Source organism: Prenolepis imparis, unplaced genomic scaffold, assembly GCF_030444845.1.
Source record: "Prenolepis imparis isolate NDT839.2.m4 unplaced genomic scaffold, iyPreImpa1.0 SCAF_7, whole genome shotgun sequence".
Classification (NCBI taxonomy): domain Eukaryota; kingdom Metazoa; phylum Arthropoda; class Insecta; order Hymenoptera; family Formicidae; genus Prenolepis; species Prenolepis imparis.
The window spans coordinates 7,133,367-7,153,837 of record NW_028141165.1 but is presented as its reverse complement, the minus strand read 5'-3'; the positions used below and the strand labels follow the sequence as shown (position 1 = coordinate 7,153,837).

The window sequence follows — 20,471 nt, the reverse complement described above, 5'->3', positions numbered from 1 at the left end:
CTTCTCAGAAATAATATTTATTTGCAAAATTAAATTTCTTTCGACTTATTTGCGACTATTTCCTTTAATTTTTTAGTGACATTTTACTGTTTGCTATATACTTATATATAATTGAAACCACTGTTATCAGAATACACTGATCCTGTTGAAGAGAATAGATATTTCTTCTAATTAATTTTACAAAGCAGAACATTCGATATTTTCTTTTCTCTTACGGCAATATAATCCCTTTATTTGCTTTCGATTCTCATTGCTATTTTGCTAGAGGCACACACAGTGTCGTTTGAAAGTGATCTTGCGAGTTTGAAACTTTTAACAAACGCATCGACCGACAGCCGGAAGGGAGAAAAATAGCGAAAACGCGAAATCGATAGAGGGACAAACGTTGATTGCACTGTCAGCCGCGTGTTAGGCGCGCGTTGCAACTGCAAACAAAACACTGCTGGCTGCCGTTTGACCAATCGAAACCAGCGAGCTCGTCGCTGTCGATACCGTCGACAAGTTCCGTTTTGCACGTGACTATCAAATGAAACATTCGCAACACGCGAATGATCGATCCTCTTTTGACAGTATTAATAATTTCAGATAGAAAAAAGTAGATACGAATTAACATTTCTAATAAAAAAAAATTGAATTGCTAAAACGAGATGAGAAACGTGCGCATCTTTTTACATATTTAATGTGATATTTTTTGACACATAAACATACATTTTCTATAGGAGAATAGTAGTAGCATATTTACGTCATAAATATTATAATCATGGTGCAAAATAAATTTTTATACGATAAAAGAGCAAAATTATTAAAGAGAGAATTTTTGGGATTTTTTTTGTATCCGGAAAAATCAAGAAATTTTTATGGAATTTTATTGAAACTCGGAGATTTTTTTTTTAAATTTGATTTTGCTCTTGTAAACAGTCAGTAATTCATCAATAAGCCAGTTGAGAATTATATATAATATGATATATTTAAAAAAATATAATATAATATATATATTTTTGTTTGTATATATATTCAATGTGTTAACAAAATATTGAATATACAGTACATATGCTTTATTGTAATTTTTAGTGATAAAATAATGAAAATGTTATGCAAGTAAAAAATGTTTTACGAAAGTTGTTTAGTTTTTTATATATTGCAAATCTAGTATTTGAAACTTAAGTGATTCTGTGTCTTTCCTTTGTATAAATGAAAAACATTAGAAAATGCATACAATAAAAAAAATATTTTAGAAAGTTGCATCCAAAAATCTTTAAAATATTTTCTGAAATTTTGAACAAAAATATCTGAAAGAGATTAGGAAATTTTCAAGAAATTTTTTTATACGATTTGAGTAGACATCCCAACATATTCTATATAAATTAATTTTCTACCATGATTATAATATGTCAAGTATATTATTCATATGTTACATAACTGCTACTATTTTCTCAGATAAACAGTAATTCTCTCGGTAATTTCTAAAACAATTAGCGGGCTTTTATTAACATGTCGCCGCGAGCGTACATTCCGAAGACAATGGGTTTCTGCGAAGGATAACGCCGGGGACGAAAATTTCGCCTTGTGACTGATGACCTTCTTTCTTACCTTCTTATCTTCTTTCTTACCTTCTTCGAACGAGCATCGTTCATGTTGATTACGTAAGTTTGCCGACTAACATGGTTAGCGCGCGGAACCATCGACAAAGACGAGGAAAGTACTGTCCTAAGGAGAAGGGCAGAGAGAGAGAAAAGCATGAGGACCTGCAGTGTCAGCGAAAGAGAGAACGTAACCAACGCGGACCTTGAAACTGACATTTGTTCCGGTGTATTTTTGCGCGGTTTCATCTTTAATCGTCTCTAAAAATCGCTTGCGACTCGCGTCGCTGCCATTACGAACTTTAATTTCACGAGGGCTGCCAAAATTCGGGATACAAGCGTCATGTGCTGTCTACCTCGATTTTATTTTTACTTTCATACATGCCATATTTTCTTTTCCATATTTATTATGTTTTGCGAAACGTGTGTATATTTTTTTTGTAATAATGTTTTTGTAATGATATTTCGACACATACATTATATATATATAAAATTAGATTGTTTTAAGCGTGACTGTCACTTGAAATGTACTCATTGACAGTGCATTTACTCGATAATTTCTTGTTTACGATCATCCTTGCTTTCGCAGAGCGTAACGATACGTTGTCTTGCTATTTAAAGCCTCAATGGTACACGCTGAAGCGAGTTATATTTTTATTACCCGTCGAGAGAAAATATTTTCCACTGCGAGGGATTAATTGTCGCGCGTCGTCGAGCTTGCTCTAGATATCACGCTGATCGAGAACGAACGATCTCGTCTTAATCGATTCGATAGGATATAGGATATAGGATATATCAAAATAAACACAATTAATAAAAACCTTAATGGGACGTTCCAAACAAGTTTCTTGCGCACATTTTTCGTATGTTGTATTTTTCGTATTATACGTTTTCTAAGAGAAAAATTATTTTATCGCGCGCGTTCTTTATTTCTGATTACTTTTAACTCTCAAGAGTATATCGACTGGAGGCAGAAATTATTTATTCTAAATCCAAATTCTAAATAATTTAAAGTATGATAAATAATATGAAAATTGGGCCGCTTAAGTCAACTGCAAACATCTCGTTAAAAATAAAATACATTAATTGCGATTAATTTATATAGGTGGATATATATATATATATATATATATAAAGAGAGAGACTTTTTGTATATCCTGTACATCGCATAGCAGCGCGATACGCCTCGTTGCACCTGCGACAACGTGTACGCGTTCTCCATACATACATGCGCGCTCGTTTACCTGGTTGAAATTGCGACCCCGTGACCTTCGCCGTGATATTCACGTACAAGGCCACCTCGTTGCATTCTACACGTTCTTATTCATATGTCGCGGTTTGCACGCACGTACGCTAGAATCGAAAGATTTCAGTACCTCACGCTGCAGAATAACAACAAGTGTTGCGCAAATATATTTAGTTGCGATGAGAAAAATTGAAAGCGACAAAAATTGTCACGCTTTCGTATTTATGAAGAGAATCGAAAATTCTATTCTTTCTCTTCCCACGCGAGGGAAAAATTACTCGTGAGAGATCTAATTAAATTACAAGGGAGGTCGGTCGTTAATTGAATCGATAATCAATCACTGGATGATATCCATTTTTATACTATTACGTTGTTTACGCTAAAAAGGTATATAGTAATTTGAAAATTGTGTAATGAAGATGCGATCCGTAAGGCTCTCTTATGTGATATCATATGTACTGACACTATGAAATTTAATTAAAAAGGTCACTCGTCGGATGTATTACGTTCTGATAATATCGGAGGCGCGATTAAATAATAAGTGATTAAAATAACGAAGATCGTATTTTATAATAATACCTCTCTGCGAGCGAAACGACGACGCAACGATCACAGATTTTTTCCGCAGCGTCATTATTAACTACGACACTCTCATTCATGTAGGTTTATAAAAAAAAAAAAAAAAAAAAAAAAACCGATCGTGATCATATTTAATCCAGTGACGTTTTTTCCGCAATTCTCGTAACAAAATCGCGCTTACAAAATTAATTCTTTGTATCGTACAACACATTATAAGCTTTCAATTTTAATTATGTATATATTCTTTTTTATATATTTTAAAAAATAATATTCTAACTTTTGTGTATCTAGATTTGTATTTTTGTTTCTTCGTATTGTACAATATTATAAGCTTTTAATTTTATTTATTTAATTATTTAGTATATAATATAAAATATATATGCTTTTTCCTTTATATATATATTTTTTTTGTTTTTAAATAATAGTTTGTTTTTTTTATTCTTTTAGTTTTTATATCTAGATTTGTATTTTTATTCTTTTTAATTTTTCTGTATTTTTAAGAGAGATTTTAAAAATTCTGAAATTGAAATCCCAGAAAAAGGATAAAAGGAGAAATTTGATAATTTACTAGGATATATAGAACGACGTTTTAATCGTCTAATGACATGGATCCCGGTGATTTATCCTACGTGACGCATTCCAGAGCGTTCATAGGGTACAGCTTGTTGCACCTGTAGGGAGATATGAGTTCGCAGCTGCAGCACGCCCACTCGAGAGCGCTGCACCTAGGTTGAAATCGCGACCCCGTGACCTTCTCCCGGTGACCCAGGTACCGAGTTGCCCTGCACGTGGCACGTCGCGCTATATAAAGTGCGGCTGCATATAGATCTCTCTTGCCCTCTCTCTCTCTCCTGCACTTTCAGGGCCGTACGCAGCGACGCGGTCGCCACTGTGCACTCGCTTCATCGATCGCTTCTCCTTCTCTCTATACCGCGGCAATGAGTTTTGCGGCGACCAATGGCGCGTATTTACCATGGTGAACTTTAAACTTGTTTAAACTTATTTTGACATTACATTAAAGGCCGCGCGTTTTTTTTTTTTTTTTTTTCGCACAACGAAGTCTGAAGGGAAAGTCCTGCGCTTTTCATTTTAACGACGCGCAGAGTGTGTGTCATTTATCAGAAAGGTCACTTTGAACCATGCTATAGCAATGGATCAACACTTTATGTGATGTGATTCAGGGATGGAAAATTTCTAAATATAAAAAATCTAAAGATACAAAAGCATCTGATGGATAGTCGAAAATTTAAAGGGAATCGAGCTTCCGAAAAATGTCCAGCTTCGAGTGAACATTTGTATACATTTCGCATTTACGAGATTGAAGCTTGTTCCAGTTTTTTTATTCTATCGTTAATATCTCGAAATGATATCACAGTTGCAAGACGATTTGACACAAAATGCATTTATGCGCCAGTGTTGCGGACGATGCGGCAGTTTGCCTGTCTTCAGACTCATTCCAGATGCATGATATTATTTTGACTTTGCGCGAGTGGCGTACACGTGCGAGGTACACGTAACAATACATCTTGACTTGATATGCGTGACGAGATTTACGTAGCGGCGCCTATCTAACGCTCGATCTTATTTCCGCGAGTGCATTACGTGGCGATCTTCGTGCGAAATGAGAAATGGAACGTTACATGTAATATCTTATGAATCTTATTACAGGAGCGCGAATTATGAGAATCGCACTAAACTATCTTCATTTAGGGCAATCATAGAAAAAAATTGTATTTTTATTTTAAAAATTTCTCATTTATTTTTAGAATACCCTGTTCTCCAAAATAGATGCCAAAAGGATCCTCTTACTTTAAGAGGGGAATCCTCTAAAGATTAGTATCAGATATCCCTAATTTATAAGAAAGTAAACGAAGTAGAATTTATTTTTACATTAACAAAAAAAAAATAATTATTTTACAGCACACAGAGGTACAAAAGTATGGATCTTGACCGATTAAATTAAGTTTATTATTAAATTTATTATTATTTTTATGTTATGTTATGTTATTAACTTGATCCATTCTTGTAATAAATTAAAAAATCATTCAGTGACAAACACTATATATAACTATATATGTTGCTGTAACAATATGACTATATAACGCTAAATGAACGATTTGCATAAGAAAACCATACGACCGTTTGTTATTAACAAAGAATATATTCTTAATCTTAGAGGAGTTCGAGAAACACTTACAATTAGAATATCTGTTATTAAGAAAGAGGAATTTTATAGTATACAGTTCTCTTACTTTTAAATAATACAATTTTTTTCGGTATAGAAATCATTGCATTTCTATCGCGAACATTCTTTATTCGATTATTATTGTATGCATATATGTGTGTATCAAAGTTTTCTTTGATATTTTTGGTACTCCATCGACCTCTTCGAGATGCGAAGCGTTGACGAAGTATTTTTCAGAAAATGCATTTCTTCGGCAAAACGAAACGGAGCTTTCGCAAATAATTCTGGAAATGTTCTGTTTTATGTTCGCGTCCTCGTCCAGATTTACGACGCGCTAAAAACCTGCGGCGGCGATCGTAAAAGAAAGAATATGAAATCATACGCGTCTTATCTCTTGTCGGACTTGTACGCACGCTGTCCAAATATTTATTGCGATACAACACGGGAAAGTGTCGAGGTTGTATAGAATGTGCTCTGTTCCACATTTATAATGGAGTTTCTGTGTACGTGTCGTATCTAGTTCTCATGCTGATTGCTAGAACTCTACGTAAATTTAGATACTGTAAGGTGTTGTATGTTAACACGTGCGTTGCTATGCGCCATGTGAAATCGTCTCATGAAATTTACTTTATACAACGCCATGTATATTAATACGATGCAGTGAAGAGAGCGGAATTTATTCTTGAAAATAAAAGAATTGTGAGAGAAAGAAAAAAAAAAATAAAATAACTTTCCGACAGCGCTAATGGCGCTTTAATTCTTTAGAAAAGTTTTATGGATATAATTACAAAAATATGTATAATTAAAAATATTAATTTTAATTTTTTATAATATTTTAATAAAATATCAATTTTAATATTTAAAATTAAAATATAACAATTTAATTTAATTTTAATTAATATTTAATAGAATATTTATTTTATTTAGAAATTATAATAATAAGGAAACGTGAATATATAAAGTAATAATATATAAACATTTTTATATTAGAGCAATTATGAATATTTGTTTATTACATCTTTTTATTTATTTTTATTTTGTAAGCAGAAGCTCGTAAAAAGATGAACGCGTACAATCGATTTAATTGATTGTATCGGACGTTTAAATACATAGCTATTGAAGCGCAGAACTGACTCGCATTGAGACTTGCAACGTCTGCGACAGTGTAAAGCTGTAAAGTAAATCATGCCCGCGGAGATGTGTCATTAATCCGATGACTTTTTTCGCGAGTTCAAGGACTAACGTCAGGGACGCGGCACTATTTTCGTACAGTCGTGCACATGTATAATTGCGTGGGTTGCATGTGCAACGTTATAACGTGTTGGTCTCTGGTGTGGGAGCGGCATCCGGTCGCAGCTGCGTGCAGGAAACTGTTAAAAAAACTTTCTCTATCTCCCTCGCTCTCTTTCTCTAGCCATCTTTCGTGCACGTCGTCGAAAACTTATTTCCTTTTCGCTTTTCTTTTTTCTTTCGCGGGCTTTTCGCGACGACGAATTCTGAAGTCGCGTGCAAGGAAATCGTTAATCGCGCGTCCAACCCGTGTGTGTCCGATATACGTGGCCGCAATGCCCGAGATATCTGCGATTTTTTAATTTACTTTACAGCACCATGCCAGAGAGAGAACGATAATTTTCGTCGATAACGGCGCACCTCTTTGCGAATATAGTACGACGAAATATTTTACCTTTAACTGATAAAAGGCGGCGGCCTAAAAAAAAAGACTGGAAAAAGAAAGAAAGAACCTGCTCTATGTGCGAGAAAAAGATAATTCGAGCTTATATTATATTTATTTAAAATTATAATTTGTAAATTGCGCAAATATCTACCGGAGAACTGTTACCCTAACTTTTTCCGCGTGTTCTCTTCAAAGTTACGGGTGTATCGTTGCAACTTCCCCTTTCCTGCAAATTGGGCGCGATTTATCATAAACTTTGCGGAAGATATATGTTTATACATATGTAGCGCGCGAACGTTCGACAATTTATGCTCGAGTCGGCCAACGGAGAGCAAAATTTATAGTAAATTTACGATCTCGTTCTGGCGCGTTAAGAGAGAGGCGACCCGACTGATGATCCAGTGCAGCGCGCGATGCAGCGAGCTTAGCCTAAAGGCAAAGCGCATACACGGAGGTCGCGCGGCGGGAAACTGGTTTTCAGTTTTGGAAGAGCGCTCAAATTGTCAGACGGTGACGTCATCGTCGTAAAGACCTCCGTCAGGCCCCCGTATAATGATGATAATGACTGAAAAATCGCTCTCCCGCGGAGGAGGAGGAGGGCAGCGGCTCTTCTCGCGAGACCGATCGTTATCTCGCGCTTATTCGACGGCAAAAAGAGTTAGGTCGCCAGATTCGTCCCGCCGTCTGCGACGGATCGATTTGTCACAACGCTCGCGCGGAATATTATCGTCGTCGCGACGTGATCGCGAAGGATGGCTCGAGCAAGCGCAACTTTCATATAATCGGTTAATTAACTATTATAGCCACTTAAGTGCAGTTTACTATTTCGAGATCTTTGAGACACTTGCAGGCTTTTTCCGAACAGATATCGAGATCCTATCGGGACCCTTCCTAACTTATTTTGTCAGTAGACAGTCAACCTCTACCCTATATTACCGTATTCTCTTCATACTGAAGGTATTGTGTAGCTAGATTGATAGAGAAAGGTACAAAGTGATTATATTTTAGAGAAGTGCAATAAAAAATATCGGGACTTGATCTAGAATTTCTCTCTCTCTCATTATCAGGCAACCACTCATCCACCCCCTATCATCTTAATCTGCAATACTATGAAAAGAGTGTAATGTTCGCCGAAGAAAAATTGTTAAATTTCATAATTTATTCAAAATTGCGCGATTATATTCGTTACAGCACTTTGAACGTGAGAAATGTCTCTAAGAATCAGGTTCCGAAATTATCTCGCGAGCCAGAAGGACCGAGCGGACACGCATCGGCATTGTTTATCAGACATCCGCCGTCGAAATTTGCTGAATTGCATATCCGCGCGATGAGTAACTGACACGACGCGACGCCGGATCGCGTCTCGTTGCGACGAGTCGAGAAGATCCGCATCCGCCGCGGATTCAGCATAATAGAAAAAGGAGAACAAACTCGTCGTTGCCACGATTTGAAATGCATATATGCACATATACAAAACATTCCGAGATTATATCATATTACTTCAGTCTCTTAAATTGACATTCGGAGACGATGATTCTTTCCTAACGTAAATGTTGAAAAGAAAAAAACATTTGGTAAAAAAGAAGTTGACTTGAAATGAAGAATAATTGCGTGCCAGAAGCCAGTGAGAAGCTTGTTTTATTTTCCGCTATTGATTGCTTGAAAAATTGCAGCAGGTGCCTCGATATTCTCTCTCTCTCTCTCTCTCTCTTCGCGGAAAAATCGATTCCAAATTGGCCGTAGAATATATGTCATAACAAAATAATGAGATAAAAGTGGGACGCATATGTGTATATATAAACGTAATGTAAACCGCACGCGTCCAAATATTCGTTCAATTCAGCGCTTCTACACACCGGCGGCTTTTACACCGGGTCTAAAGTTAGCGCTGAATGACGAACTGTGGCGCGCGTTTGGTGCATTTTCGTATTACTCATTTGAGGCTGCTGTACGAACTCAATGTCATCGTCGGGAGTCGCGCGGTCGTACAAACGCATATGCGGAGAAATTCCGCAAATAGATTAAATGCGACTATGTGAGCTATTTCGCAGTCACGTTGAAGTCGAATATAAGAAATTCAAAATTGACGACTTAATTGTCAATTACATTAATTCTATATGTTAATTATCAATTATATATTAAATATTAATTATATAAAATTTGTTATTATGATGATGATTATTAAAATTATTATTCTAATAGATTTCTCATACGATTATTTGTGTTTGCGAAAAGTATTAATAAAAAAAAAATTCTAATACAATATATACTATATTCCTTTTTATAAATAAAATTTTGTGCAAAAAATATGTAACTTTGCTCTTATTTTTCGAGATACTTAGAGAGTTCAAACCTATCTCGTCCAAGTTGGAGTCTACTTGAAAGCACTGCTTTCTTTCGAAGTAATTATAGAGTTTGAAACTATAATGCAAATAAATTCGAATCTACTTATAAGATACTTAATCCCATCGCTAAACTTCACATGCAATTTAAAAAACCGACTTGACCATTGAATGACGGGTGATTTTCACTTAGAGAATACTAACGATACGCACAGTTTTAAGTACAAATTAGTACCTCGAGCACATCTGCGCGTCGCACTATCCGTTTAATTATCAAAGGTTATTAATCCTTGGCAGATAAGGTGTATAGGTACGTGCGTCGCACAGTTTGTTCATTGAACCGTTGAAACGGTTTGCAACCGTCGTTACACAATGCCTCGCATAATCTTAACGAGTACCGAAATGTTCTCCTTTTTTTATGCTTCACTTTCCGTGCGGCTCTTATCGGCACATCTGCTCTTAACGAATGAAAGAACGAACGAAACGGGGGCGGAGCTGGTACTCGCGAGAAACAAAACAACGGGGGCGGCTAGGCATAAAAAAAAAGAGGGGAAAAAAGAAATTCGCGCTTTTAATGTCCGATCCGTTAATGGACTGGTTCCGCGACGACGAGCTCTGCCCACGAATTGACGCTAATTTATCATGCGAGAGTTTTAGCGAGCATTACATGTGCATGTCGCGCTATATATTGCACTAAGCTTTATTAAACGGGACTCTCTAAGCTCGAATTTTAATTGCGTATCGCGTTTCAATTCCTTAATGGAACCCGTCGCATTTTACTTTTTCTTTTCCTCTTACGCGAATCCTATCCAACCTAAGCTATACGTTTATTAATTCACTGGGTTAACGCTCTGCGTTGAGATATATCATCTATTTTTTATTAGCGCGAATAGAGAGAACATTACATTTGTAACTAACTCACTTTACCTCAACTCCGCGCTTCGTTATCATCGTTGAATTTATTGCTTCGAGAATTATTGCTTCTCGCCTCTCCGTGTTCCAGCGACGCGGAATGCAATGAAACGGTGCAGTCAAACGGTTTATCGTCATTTTCAAGGTTGTCGGCGTTTCTTCTCTCGCGACCATAAATATTCATCCTCCTCCTACATTCGCAAATAGTTTCGCAATGTACACATGTCGCCGGGCGTTGATAATAATGACGAGCTGCATCCCGAGGTATCGCGTTACGCGCGATGGGACTCGAAATATCCTGTGATAATATAATCGAGTACACACAATAAGAGCTTAAACAACATAGTGGAAATTGGCGTTTCTGCGCTGCACAAATTTGCTGTTTAATTTCAATTAATTTTAAAAAGAGAGAAAGAGGGGAATTATTGATAATTTTATTTTATATATTCTCTGCACGTTCGGTCGCGAAGCTACGATATCAGGAAAAAAAAAAAATGGATCCAAAGCCGGCGAACTGACATGAGCTAATTGTAAGTCTCGAGTTTCCATCCATTGCACCCACACGCGCGTTGCGCAAAATGCATCGAGAGCCAATAATTTCGAACGAGAGCGTGTCACGAGCCACGTACACGATTTTCCGAAAATATGTGCCCCCCTCCCCCATCTAAGAAAATCTGTACAGATTCCAAGATTTATCGCGTCGATGTTTACAGACGAGTTTTTAAAAAATTCATAAACGCAAACACATTTGAATCGATTAAGCCTGTTTGACCGCTCCTTTTTTTCTCTCCCACTATAAATATTTAAAAATTGTCAAAAGACCTCTGTGTGTGTTATTGTATGCAGTAATCGCATTCCATGCGCTCCTTCAGTAGCAGTAAAAAAAAAAAGATCACAACTCGAGTTTCCCTTGCCCTTTCTCGCAGCTCGCCTATCTCGATGAGGATGAGCGCGAAGTTTATGCGATACAGATACGTCATGTTGTTACCTCTTGCGAGGGTGTGTGTGCGCGTGTATATGCTCGAGCGTTGCACCGTCGTCGCGTTTGCGTCTGGTCAAGGTGCCCGACACAGCCGACACATGTATATAAACATATAAAAGTATTTGTATCCGCGCGCGCAGTTCACATACACACCTAACACAGCCATCACCGACAGCGTTGGCCTTGTGGCCACTCTCGTGTCCTCGTCCCACCCTCTATATACGTCGATACGCTTAAAGCCGCGTTTACGACCAACAACGTTCGTCGTGTGAAATTGCTTAATGCGCGGTCTCGGCCACGTTCGCCGAGAATGGATATCGCGTCGTCGCGGGTTCACCGAGGAGATTTAATTGGCAACTCCAGCCACGTACTAAATTATTGTGCCGCCGTGACCGAGTCGCCCGCCATTATTTCCAGCATAGATATTTATTTCCACGCTGGTACTGTTTTTCCCGCCAAAAAGGAAGGAAGATTTTGGAATTTTTTTTCAAATTATATATATATGTATAAAGAATGATCAAAAATTTTTCCAGACATTTTCGTGCGTAATATCTTGATGAAGTTTTTATTCGAAAAATAAAAATTCTCAAAATTAAAACAATTTAATTAAAAATTTTTTTAAATTAAAAAAAAATTTTTATTATTGACCGAGAGATATACGTACATTTATTTGATTATATGCTCGCGTTTCATTTGGGTGAGTGCACCGCATCGCGATGCACTCTATCTGACAAGCAATGCTCCTTGCGCGTCGCCAAGTCTCTCGCGGACTGTCGACGACCTTCGATCCGTTCGCTTTGCCGGCCGGTTGCGTAATTAAACCAGCGGCGCAATGCTTAATAAACGAGAGTGATGAGTGGCACGCAAGCGACGACGACGACGACGACGACCCGACACTCGAAATAGAAGTCAGCCGCGAGAAGAGCGAGAGAGCTACGACCTCAATGTATAACTCATCTCTGTGCACGCGACGAATCGTTGACACAAACCGAGAGCGAATGCACCGAGATCAACGCTTATCCACGATGTTTACGAAACATTGCGCGCACAATTTTTTTTCGCACAGACAACGATCTCTCTCTCTTTCGAAAACAGTTTTAAATCCTTTCGTTTCCGTTGTAATAATTAGAGCGGCAAGAAAGCGAGCGCGTAAGTGCGAAATACGAGGGCAAAATCTGTGCCAAACTTCGAATATCGGTCGTCGATGCCGTAAATATGAAAAATCGTAACCCCCTTTGCGCGAATCGCTAATCAATCGCTATAGTCGTCTAAAAAAAACAGAAGATAAAGACAATCTATCTCTTGTGAAAACGGAGGATGCTGAATTCGATATATATATCCAGAGTGTTGTTTCGATTTTCGGATCGTTATCGAATCGTCAACCCCGCGCACGCAGGCACATCGAAGATATAATTCCAGCGAGAACTCTCCACGGTCTCTCGGATCGACTGCATAAATCATTTTGTGGGTCACCGGAGCGACCACGTGGTGGCCCCGTTCCACCGGCTCGATTCAGCTCCTCCTGATCGAACGCTTGCTTCTTCTCTCGGTCCATAAATTCCCCGATTGCGTTGGCCTAAAAATAATCACCATATTTGCTGGCCCATTGACCATATTTTCGAAAATATATTCATGTTTTTTATTCATATATATAGTTAAATTATTAACGTAGTTAATATGGTTTATAAAATAGTTAATAATATAGAGTTAATATAGTTGATATATTTAATTAATATATTTAACATCGTTAATTATAGTTAATTCTATAAAGCAGGATTTTTTATTTTTTTAAAAATAATTATATAAAAATACAAATAATATTTATAATATATATATATTGTTTTTTTTCTTTTTTTTAAATAAATTATAAGAACCTATACAACTGTGTGTTAACCACATACCAATGTTAAATTTTAGATTTTCTTGATTCTCATTATAAAATTGACTCCCGTTGATTAGTGATTGAGTATATCTTCTTGGCGGTCATCCCTGATGCAGGGGCATCATCGCCATAAATCCCAATCTGTCTGTCTGCTGCGCATTTGTCGGTTAGTGATGCGCTTCCGAGCGAGCAGATCGGTCGGAGTGGGCCGGAGAGAAACCGAGAAAGAGGAAGAGAGAGAGTGACAGAATGACGTCAGGCGTGCAATTACCGATGCACTTGACGCGTCCTCAACAACAGATCGTCTGAACGAACACACTCCGGCCACCTTCGCTGATATAAAACCTATTTTAGACGATCTAGATTTCGCGATGAAATTGGGGACTATTTTTTTTAATTATCCATATTTTTCTTCAAGAAAAATTATACAGCTACGAAAAGCTTCATAAATAAACCCATAATATTTATTTAAAGAAAAGAAATTTGAGATAATCGATCTGGAAATATATACAGGATATCCCATCAAAAGTGACCGCCATCCCTTTTATCTTTTAAATAAAAAGAGACCATGTATATGTATATCAAATTAATGTCAATTGAACGTGTGATATGGGTAGAATTTTGTTGTAAATTATAGATTGTTCAAACAAGACCTTTCTTTGTTGTCTCGCAAACATTTGTCAACATCGCGTCCCTCGACGCGTCTGGAATCGATTAAAATGTCGTTTATCTTCTCGGACGTTCCACCCTAACTGCCACGGAGTTAACGGGAGAAAACGCGAGTCGAGGTGCGAGTGAGGGCTCGTCATCGTCGAGCAATAATGGACCGACCACTGAATGTAGAAAGTGAAAAATGTCCTGCGAGAAGTGGCCAGACGAGGAGAAATAACCCTCTCCGGTTGACGTTAGACGACGATTATTGCTGATCGAGGTTTTCGCTTCGTTGTAATAGACGCAGAGCTCGTTGCTCCGATAAAGCGACGATTTCAGATACAGTCTGCGATTAATCTTTCCGTCAACGATTTTTATTCGATAAAAAACGATAACGCGATATGATTAATAATTTATGCGATTGATAACGCGCTAAAGATTAGCAACGGTTGTTCAACTTCAAACGTTTGTTGTTATAGTTAACAGAAAACACACTCTTTTCTACATAATCAATTTTCACTTATCACGTTAGATATCTATGCCACGTTAAAATAAATTTTTAGGATCGTTTATTATAAAAGAAGAATCGTAATAATCGTAATTAACGAGAATTTTTTTCATGACTGTAGCGCGATATGTAAACCTTCATTAATCATTTCGCTGCCGAATAAACATCGAGCGCAAAGATGGATTGGTTTTTTTTTATGAGAGAGGAATCTTTTCCTCCGGATCGAGGATGAATCTATGTTGTGAAGGGTAAAGAGGGAGAAAACGACGGCCGATAATCGTTCGGGAGGGCCGCACGAAGAAACAGATCAATAGCATGTAATTCAAGGATTCAGGATCAATACCATGTAATTCCGCGAGACAGTTTTATGCAGAAACCGACGAATACAAAGGACGAAGAAATTAACGCGCCAGTGGAAGAGAAGAGATTCTTTTTTATTTTCTTTTGCTCTTTTTCACTCTCATTTACTTCCTCTCTCCTTCCCTCCTCCCTTCTTTCTTTTTCTAACTCCTCTCCTATATTTTATATATATAATTCGTCCCGAGTTACGATTTGTATTACTGATGCGGAAGGCCATTTGTTATAGTCTCGTTTATCTGAGCAATCTCTCTCCGGATCTCGCGCCGATGTCGACGAAATGAGCTTCCAATACGAACTGCTCGTTCTCTTGGTTACGTGAAACTTGGGGAGCGACCTTTTGTAGAATTCAGGCACTTTCACGGATCTCCCTCGCTCCTCGTCGTGGGTTTTTGCCCTCTCGGGTATTTGTTTCCATGGACTCTCGCTTTCAATGGTCCCTGCGGTGCTACAAACGCGAATCCTTCCAGACATATAAAGTCATAAATGCCACAGGCTTTAAAGAAATTTAGGGGAGTATTAAATTTATGTACTTTATGATTTCTTAGATCTCGAAGTTTCTCTATTTTTGCTTTTCATAAATTGCACACGTATTCTTCTAACATCTAACAATTAATGCATACTTTGTTTCACAATATCAAAGATTTAATTAACACTTTCCTGAACGGTAGAAATTCTTATCGTAGATATCTATGGCTAGTTTTACGCTTCAATTGCATATTAAGTGTTCTTTATTCCGTAGAAATTGCTTATCGTAAATCTACAAATAGCAAGGTCACCATCTGAAGAGAGTCACATAAATCTTGAAAATTTCCCTCTATTAAATAGATAATAAATACTCAATTTACGAATCCCTAGTATTACTCTATACGCTTAATACCAAAGATATTATCGGCATGTAAAGCGGAATGATGGTCTCCGCAGAAACAGAAAGAACTTCACATTCACGCGATGCCGAAGAGAGAAATCCCTGCGACGATAGAGGGATTTCTCGGATAATGACAGAGTCTTCGCTCTTCGTGAGAGGCGAATAAAACTCGATGTTACACGGTTCCGTTCCCGCTCTCCGAGAGCATCTTCGTCCGCACCTGCAACTCTCGCGGTCGCATCTCGTCTCGTTTTACCGCATAATCACGCGTTCCGATCGCTCGACCTTCGCCGAGCAGAGCTCGTTCCTCTCTTTTTCTCGCGGCGAGCGCGCGGACTTTCCTCCGTCTCGAGGGAAGCGTCGATCCGATCGATCGATCGACAGCACGTGGTTACACTCAGGTTTCCTGTAACTGTAAATTACTGGCGCGATTGCGAGAAGCGTCGTTGTCCTCCTCGCGGCGAAAGGAATGTGCGAAGGACGCGGAAGATTTTTTTTATCAGGGTATTTAATGTGTTGTCAAGCGATTAATTATTTTTCGATTTTTTCGACACCTTCTTTTCGATAAAACTCGGTGAGGTGTAATTTTTTATGCAATTTTACCCTTTTGTTTTAACTTAGGTCTATAAGTGATTTCGTGTATCATTATACGAATTCTGTTTTTTTATATTATTATGCCAATTTCTCTTAAGAAGGTCTAGACAGCTTTTAGAGGTTTTGTACGGGAATACGATGTATAGAACCTTTACAACTCATAATAATCAACTCCTAGCTTTATCAAACCAAACATATAATCATTATGATATATCATCATAACTTTGTTATGATGTTTTGGATTATGATAACCAAAATGTTTCTTTTTCGATCATGGTTTCTTTTCTCTACGCCCTTTCATCATTTTAAAAAGGATATCGTGAGGAGTATCGATCGTCATAGTATAAGTATCGGATAATATAATAGATGCACTTTTCACGCAACTTCTTAGAAATTGCAATTTGCATCGAACGCATTTATCATGCGCTGTTTTTATCATCGCGTGCTATGAGCGTGCTATAATATTTGATCTTTCGAGAAAATTGCAAGAAAGAGAAACGATATTTACGCAACATTAAAAATATGCAAATATGTGACATTAATAAGAGATAGAGGAATGAGATGCAAAATAAAATCCAGATAAAATAAATTCGAAAAACGTCTTGTGTTTCAGGGTTAAGTTTGGACAGCAGCAACATGTCGATGTCGTCAGTAGGTCCGCAGAGTCCTCTCGACATGAAGCCCGACACGGCTCTTATCAATCCGGGGAACTTTAGTCCATCGGGTCCCAACAGCCCGGGGTAAGTATTCTCTCTCTTTTTATAATATTATAATTTTTAGTGAATATTAATATTACATTATAATATTATAATCAATATACAATATATTAATATATTAATATTTATAATATTATAATTGATACATACAAGTATTATATATAAATTTGACGGCAAATTTGCTCGAGCTAGTTTCGATAAAAAAATTCCTTTATCTATTGATACTTTTTTATATTTTTTAAAATTATTTTTTACAAAGCTACAGTGTAATTATACGTTGTGATTCTAAAGATTTCGACAATATAGCAATCCGTTAGTTAACACGTTAAATTGTTCGAAACGTGCACGTTACGGGATTGTAGTGACGTAGATTCACAGATGATTTCTCTGCTTTGCATGTTAAAGATCCTTCAATGCTGGTTGTCACAGCAACCTCCTGAGTACATCGCCCAGTGGTCAAAGCAAGACGATTACCCCTTATCCGCCTAATCATCCTTTGTCGGGCAGCAAACATCTGTGTTCAATCTGCGGCGACCGTGCAAGCGGCAAACATTATGGCGTTTATAGGTAAGTTGACAATTCTATAATAAACTATGTTGTAGTTTAGATACTAACAAGAATCTCGCGAATTTAAAAATTTTGATTGTGATAAAATTCTATACACATGTGTGGGGGGGGGGGGATAAATAAATGAATTTAGAAATTTTCAGTTGCCAAAAGCGATTCTAAGGGGTGAAACCATCCCTCATATATAGAGCTCTTTGCTTTTTTCGATATATCTTAAAAAGCATTCGAGATATCAAAAACATGTTTTATACAAAAGTTTCATGGTAAAAATGCTTCTATTTAATCACATTAATAAAATTTTTTAAATATATTTATTTCAAAATCAGAATTTTTGGGTTCGCGAGATTCCCTTGTAAATCTTTCAAGATTTAAAACAACTTAAATCTTCTAACAACTTTAGAGATTGTGCATGTTATTGTTTATTATTTTCTGTATTATTATCTTTTTATATTTTGTAATAAAAGAGTTTTCTGTATCTCTCTCGAAATCCACAGAAAATGTATTTGAAAAGTTGCGATTGTACATTCAGTAGTGCAAGTATATGTATCCGGCAAGAGAGAAGTCTAAAGATTATAAAAAACCATTTTACCTCTTCTTGCGCATATTTATCATGTAAATTTGATCCTTGACGCGCGGAGGATTTTATTCAAGAAATGTACGTGCGCGAGTATATAATCTTTCGATCGCGACGGTATAATATTGAATCTCTTAAGCGGCGCGACTTCAATAATAAAAGCGAACAAACTCGTTTGAATATTCTCTCTTGTGCGCCTCCTCGCGCTCTCTTACGCGTCTTAGTCAATTGCAAAAATAATTACCGTTCTTTCGTAGCATTTTCCGAAGAGAGCGAACTCGTAAAAGACCCGACGCGAGATTTAATCCGAGAAAAAGCGGAGAGACCGGCCGCGCCTATGAATATGAATTCGTCGTGCTTGTCAGATGAGATGATTTTCCGCTGTTGCATCGTTGCAGAACAAGGAAAAGAGAGAGAGAGAGAGAGCGCGGTTCAAGGTTCTTCGGATTTGCTTGATAATCCTGACCCTCGTTAACGGAAGACGCGATGAATAATCCCGACCCGTTCCACGAGAATGTAATAATAATTTATTATGCAGTCCGGCCGCATTACCTATATAGCAAAACGATATGATAAATCGACATGATAGTTGCTTCGTTTTTTTCCAATTATCCTTAACCTCCGACTCGCGCAAAGAGTTATTGCAAAAGTAAATATATGTACGGAGATCCCCGAATAATTAAATCGAATAGCACTCGGACGATCTCGAGGAGGGAGGGAGGGGAGAAATTTTTATACTGACGTTTTCCCCAACTTGAACAACCTCTCGTCGACCTTTCCTCAATTATTTAACGTTCGATAAGTCAGTCTCGAGGCTGTCTCGTGTCTTTACTCTAAGGATTAATGGGAGGGGGGATCAACTTCTTTGGGAAAAGAGGGAGAATTTATCAGAGATGTACGCTCTCTCGTGCTTTCGTGTACCGTCTGCGAAGTTGCGAGACACGCTTATGAAAGTCGTGATTCTACTTGAATATTAAACATGCTCCGATTTTTCTTTTTTTTTTTCTTAATTTATTATTTTTCTGTTTCAACCGCGTTCGTAGTTATTTTAACTAGATTACACTTGCCAATAATTATTTTAGAAGTCATTTTACATATTATTACATTTTGCATATCATTTACATTTCATATTACACATTTACACTTTATTGCATAATTACTTTAGAAGTCGTTTTGCATATATAATATTATGTATGATTGAGAGATTTCTTAGACCTCGCGTTACAAATAGAATTCTTCAACAATCCGAGCGTCGACACTGAACTTTGACTCGCGCACACGTATGTATATCCTCGGTTATTAACGGAGTCTCCTCGCATTCGTTCCTCGCGTGCATACGTAAGAAAAAAGCTGCATATACGGCGTCGCGTTTGCATAATCGCCGCGGTGCGTCGAACCGTCGTCCGGCGGAATAATAAAAATGTCGACGAACTAAACGGGCTGGCTGCGGCGCAGACAGAGCCGAAGCGCGAGAGGAAACGCGAGTAGTAGGTGAAAGAGTTTCCATCGCATGTGTGCCCCGGGGGAAAAAGGGGCCGTGTCTGTGCGTATATCGTCTTTCGTGTTGCGGCCGCAACAGGTCGCGGCGAACCACCGCGAAAACGCACGCTGTGAAAAGAAACATCTGCGCGAACTGACTTTTATGCGAACACGCGAACACCTCCCGAGTCTGCGAAGAGATGCACACGATACTCCACAACACACCCATTGCGCGTACATCTGGATACGGCGTATAATAGCTGTTATTAGGCGTCCTGTCAGCGCGACAGTTTGTCGGTCTCCGATAATAATTGTTGAGAAACGTCAAACGCGGGCTGAAATATTTGAAGAAGTTTATATACCTCTTAATTCTCTCGCGACACACCTAAAATTACTTTCTGCAATCCGCCGCGTCTCACGTAACTTTTATCTTCATAAAAGCATATCTTACAGATTTTTTTCAGATATAATATATTTCGCGAAATATTTATATTATTATGATTTGTTTTATGATTGACAACTATAGAAATATTTGAATCACGAGAATAAATAAAAATTAAGAAATTATGTTAGGAAAATTATGACAATCACATATGATATTAAAATTAATCAGAGTGTCTACTTTCTGACAAAATGTGGTATATCTGAAATTTTTAGAAATTTTTTTATAAAAAAAATTAGAAAATTCTTATGGAATTTTATTAAGATGTACTCAGGAAATCTTTAAAAAAATATTCTCTTTAATAATTTTTCTCTTATATTGCAAGCAGTAAG

At 37.4% G+C, this 20,471-nt stretch overlaps 1 protein-coding gene across 5 annotated transcripts in view; it reads left to right on the top strand.

Annotated features, from left to right (window-relative positions):
- The window catches only part of Usp (retinoid X receptor ultraspiracle), a 76,782-nt gene that overhangs the window by 43,358 nt on the left and 12,953 nt on the right, over window positions 1–20,471 (top strand). For all 5 annotated transcript variants that reach the window (XM_083042842.1, XM_083042841.1, XM_083042837.1 and 2 more), the window contains 2 exons: window positions 16,975–17,101; window positions 17,483–17,644. In XM_083042842.1, coding sequence (XP_082898968.1) covers window positions 16,975–17,101; window positions 17,483–17,644 — 289 coding nt within the window. The remainder of the gene's footprint in view (window positions 1–16,974; window positions 17,102–17,482; window positions 17,645–20,471) is intronic.